Source organism: Bombina bombina, chromosome 5 (assembly GCF_027579735.1).
Source record: "Bombina bombina isolate aBomBom1 chromosome 5, aBomBom1.pri, whole genome shotgun sequence".
NCBI lineage: Eukaryota > Metazoa > Chordata > Amphibia > Anura > Bombinatoridae > Bombina > Bombina bombina.
The window spans coordinates 1,153,581,314-1,153,586,313 of NC_069503.1; the positions used below are offsets into that span (position 1 = coordinate 1,153,581,314).

At 46.0% G+C, this 5,000-nt stretch overlaps 1 protein-coding gene across 4 annotated transcripts in view; it reads right to left on the reverse strand.

The window, feature by feature from the left end:
* The window catches only part of LOC128661215 (alanine aminotransferase 2), a 287,087-nt gene that overhangs the window by 23,135 nt on the left and 258,952 nt on the right, over positions 1-5,000 (reverse strand). For all 4 annotated transcript variants that reach the window (XM_053715493.1, XM_053715491.1, XM_053715492.1 and 1 more), the window contains one exon: positions 4,903-5,000. This exon is cut by the window's right edge and continues 58 nt beyond it. In XM_053715493.1, the coding sequence (XP_053571468.1) occupies positions 4,903-5,000 (98 nt within the window). The remainder of the gene's footprint in view (positions 1-4,902) is intronic.

Genomic DNA, 5,000 nt, shown 5'->3' on the forward strand with positions numbered 1-5,000 from the left:
GGGGAGCCAATTTATTGGAAGGCACACAAAGGTTAAAGTTGCGGGAGGACAACCAAACTATCACCAACCTGGTAGGAAGGTGCAGGAAGACGCCTACGATCAGCCTGGATCTTTTGGCGCTGCATAGAACAATGAAGGCAATCCTGAATCTGCACCCACATGGAACGGAGTTGCCGGAGATGCTCCTCCAAAGCCGGAATACCCTGAGACATGAATGAATCAGGCAACAAGGATGGTTGAAACCCATAATTCGCCATGAACGGGGATAACTTGGAGGAAGCATTAATAGCACTATTACGAGCAAATTCTGCCCAAGGTAACAGTTCAGTTACCAATTATTGTGGTGATCTGAGACATAGCAACGAAGGAACTGTTCCAGAGCTTGATTAGACCATTCCGCAGCCCCATTGGATTGAGGGTGATATGCCGAGGAGAAGGAAGGCTGGATCCCCATTTGAGCACAAAAGGAACGCCAAAATCTGGAGACAAACTGGCTACCCCGGTCCGACACTATCTCCTTGGTTAACCCATGTAAACGGAAGACCTCCCGGGCAAAAATTGAAGCAAGCTCCTGAGCGGTAGGCAGCTTCATCAAGGGAATGCAATGTGACATTTTAGAAAAACGGTTAACCACCATAAGGATAACAGTATTGCCATTGGAAACACGGAGCTCGACAATGAAGTCCATGGAAAGATGTGTCCAAGAACGCTCACCATTAGCAATAGCTTGAAGAAGACCCACAGGAAGACGTTGAGGAGTCTTATTCTGTGCACAAACTGAGCAGGAGGCAACATACGCAGCAACATCAGAACGAAGACCTGGCCACCAGAATTGTCGAGTGACAGACCAAATCATTTGGTTCTTGCCTGGGTGACCTGTGGCTTTAGGATAGTGGTAAGTGTGCAAAAGTTTAGTTCAAAGATTCTCAGGAACAAAACACTTACCACTAGGTTTCTCAGGAGGTGCATTGGTTTGTGCAGCCAGGATCTCCTCCCCCAAGGGAGAAGTCAAATTAGTACCTATGGTAGCTAAAATATGGTCAGGAGGTATAACAGGAGTAGGTACAGACTCCTCCTTGGGCAGAGGCGAAAATTGTCGAGAGAGGGCATCAGCCCTAACATTCTTACTACCAGGCAGGTAGGAGACCACATAATTAAACTGAGACAAAAATAGTGCCCATCTGGCCTGTCGGGGCGACAAACGTTTTTCTTCAGATAAATAAGTTAATTTCTTGTGGTCAGAAAGAATGAGCACTGGCATGCTAGTACCCTCGAGAAGATGCCTCCATTCCTTGAATGTCAAAATTATGGCCAGTAATTCCCTGTCGCCAATTTCAATTTCATAATTGCACTCCGCTGGAGACAATTTCATAGAGAAGAAACCACACGGATGCAAGGAACCGTCAGGCGTAGGACACCGAGACAAGAGGGCACCTACTCCAGTCTCAGACGCATCGACCTCAAGAACGAAAGGCAGGACAGGTTTAGGATGAGCCACAACTGGAGTGGCAGCAAAGGCAGTCTTAAGACTATCAAAGGCCTTAATGGCAGTAGGTGACCAATGGAGTGGATCATTCTCTTTACGGTCATGTCTGTCATAGGTTTGAACAAGGAAGAAATGTTTATAATAAACTTTCTATAGTAATTGGCGAACCCAAAAAACATTGAATAGACCGAAGACCAACTGGGCGAGGCCACTACAGAACTGCAGATAACTTGTCAGGATCCATGGAGAACCCTGCAACGGAGATAACATAACCTAGGAAGGTTACTTGAGTCTGATGGAACTCACATTTCTTGAGTTTACAAAACAGGTCGTTCTCACGTAGTCTCTGAAGAACCTGTGTAACATCAGAACGATGAGCCTCAAGTGTGGGTGAGTGTATGAGGATGTCGTCTAAGTACACCACAACACACTGTTGCAACATATCTCGTAGGACATCATTAATACATTCTTGAAAAACAGCAGGAGCATTACGTATGCCAAAGGGCATTACAAGATACTCATAATGCCCGCTCCTGGTGTTAAATGCCGTTTTCCATTCGTGGCCCTCCTTAATCCTAAAGAGATTGTACGCGCCTCTAAAATCAAGTTTAGTAAAAACCGTAGCTCCCTTGAGGCGGTCAAAGAGTTCCGTAATGAGCGGAATAGGGTAAGCATTCTTAATGGTAAGACGATTAAGACCCCTATAATCGATGCATGGTCTTAACTCGCCACCCTTTTTCTTCACAAAGAAGAAGCCAGCCCCTGCAGGAGAACAGGATTTGCAGATTATCCCCCGCGACAGAGCATCGGCAACATACTCCTCCATAGCACAATTCTCTGCAACAGAGGGTACACCCGGGCCCGAGGAGGAATGGCTCCGGGTTGCAGTTCTATGGCACAATCGTAAGACCGGTGAGGAGGCAACGTACCGGCACGCACCTTGTCAAACACTTCTAGGAACTCTCGGTACTCCTCTGGCAATTGAGATACCGAAGAAGTGCACAAGACTTTAACTGGTTTCTGAAGACAAGTGGAAATACATTGCGGGGACCATGCCAAAATTTCGGACCTGCGCCAGTCGAGACTGGGATTGTGCTTTTGGAGCTAGGGATAACCCAGAACAACCGGAAAATGCAGAGAGTTTATCACCTGGAACTGGAGGGTTTCAAAATAGAGAGCCCCAACATCCATGGACAACGGAGCAGTTTCATGAGTAACAAGTGCGGGCTGAAGGGGCCTGCCATCAATGGCCTCAATAGACAGCGGAACGGACCGAGGCAAAACAGGAATGGAGTGCTTTGATACAAAAGCACTGTCAATGAAATAGCCTGCAGCACCGGAGTCAACAAGAGCCTGAGTGACTATGGAGGAGTCCACCCAGGAAAGGACAACCGTGACCAAAAGGTTTCTCCTTTAGCGGTTCCGGGGACGAGGATAAACTACCCAAGGTCTGCCCCTGACCTTAGGTGTGAGAATTTCCCAGCCGTGTAGGACAAAACTTCAAAAGGTGGCTCTATAACCCACAATAGGGGCAGAGCCCCTCCCTCCTCCTAAAGGCCCTCTCTGCCGCGGAGAGACGCGTGAATCCTAACTGCATCGGCTCAGCAGTACCTGGTGACTCGGGATCAGGAGGCATAGGAGGAGAGTGAGGCATGGGTGGGAACAAACACGTAGGAGACAACGGAACAGGAGGCTTCCGCAAGCGCTCCTTGAAAGAGGGCCTCTCTCTGAGTCTGATGTCAATTAGGATCAAAAAAGATACCAATGCCTCGAGATCCCCTGGTAAATCTCTGGCAGCAACTTCTTCTTTAATCGCATCAGAGAGCCCTTGAAAGAAGGCGGCAACAAGGGCTAGATTGTTCGAACCTACCTCTGCGGCAAGCGTACGGAACTCAATAGCATACTGAGCAACAGATCTTGTACCTTGCTGAATGGACAAGAGTCGTTTAGCAGCAGAGGAGGAGCGAGCCGGAACATCAAATACCCTTCGAATAGGAGGCCACAAATTCAGGGTAATTTGAAATCACAGGTTTATTAGTCTCCCACAAGGGATTAGCCCAGGCAAGAGCTGTGTCAGAGAGTAACGAGATGAGAAATCCCACCTTAGCTCTGTCAGAGGGAGACGCCTGAGGTAACATCTCAAAGTAAATGCCCACCTGGTTCAAAAACCCTCTGCACTGAATATGATCGCCTCCATATCGCTGAGGTAGAGGTGCAGAACCAGACATGCTCCTGGTATGCATAGGTGCCGCAGCGGAAACAGGAGCAGCCATAACTTGCGGGACACTTTGGTCCAAATGTGCAGTGCGAGTAAGCAGGGTTTGCAGGACTAGTGCAAATTGATCCAAGCGGTAATCCTGTACATCCATCCTGGAAATGATGGCAGGTAAAGGTGGATTATTAGCACCATCAGGATTCATGGCCTTTGCGTAATGTCAGGGTGCCAGGAATCAGACTGAGACGAAAAGTGCAAAAATAATCATACCTTTATTAATAGCAAAAAATAAAAAAAGTCCACAAGTCAAATAAGCCAGGAGTCAAAACCAGAGCTGGTAGTAAGACGAGCCGAGTCAGGAGCCAAAGCGAATAGTCAGACGAGCCCGAATCAGGAACAAGGAAAACAGCAGAGTCAGGAACAAGCAAGGACGTCAGGCAGCCAGGTAATACACAGTAACTCCCACAAACAGGTCTAAGACAACGCAAAGGCAAAGCATACTGAAAAGTGGCCCTTTAAATAATAAGTGATGACATCACAATTCTGAGACTGCATCCTGTCTCACACGGATGATGCACACCAGTCTGGTCATAAAAGAAAGTGCAGGAAATGAGCAGCATCTCCCACAATGCACCAAAGTAAGGAAGAGAGGTGAGTAAAATGGCTGCCAGCAGCACATGGCAAACAAAACAGGGAAAAAACCCTGACACTCGTAGCCATTTTAGCAAACTTAATAGTCGATCCACTGATCACTTATACCTAATAATTCTTTACTCAGTTTGGTTACCAGCTCAAATACAATCTTAATCTAAGTTTTAATACACCACACTATACTTAATTTCTATCAATCTATAGCATGATTGTTTTAAGTACCTTTAATAAAAGTTATATTTTATAATTAACTTAGTCCTCTCTGCTTGCACATGCACGGGCATATCAATTATAATAGATACTGCTTTCTTTGAATGCTCAATCTTGTTGTCCATCTTTCCTTTACCTTTGTGTATATACTTTAACCATAGGACAGTGAGCACCCCCCACATTATTTGTCGAATTTCTATAGCAATAGATTTAATCTAGAAATTTCTAGATTTCTGATAGCAAGAATTATTTGAGGGGCTATAATTGAGAACTATAACTAAAAGCTATTATATTAAACTGCTACAAATGAATCACTTGTGACTTTTCTCTTAATATTTACCTCTGCTAGTCTGACAGCGTTTTCTGGAATGTGGATTCTGGGGAAAGAGTACATAGCACCCTGAACTGGGTTACATCGGATCCCCGGTGCCTGGTTAA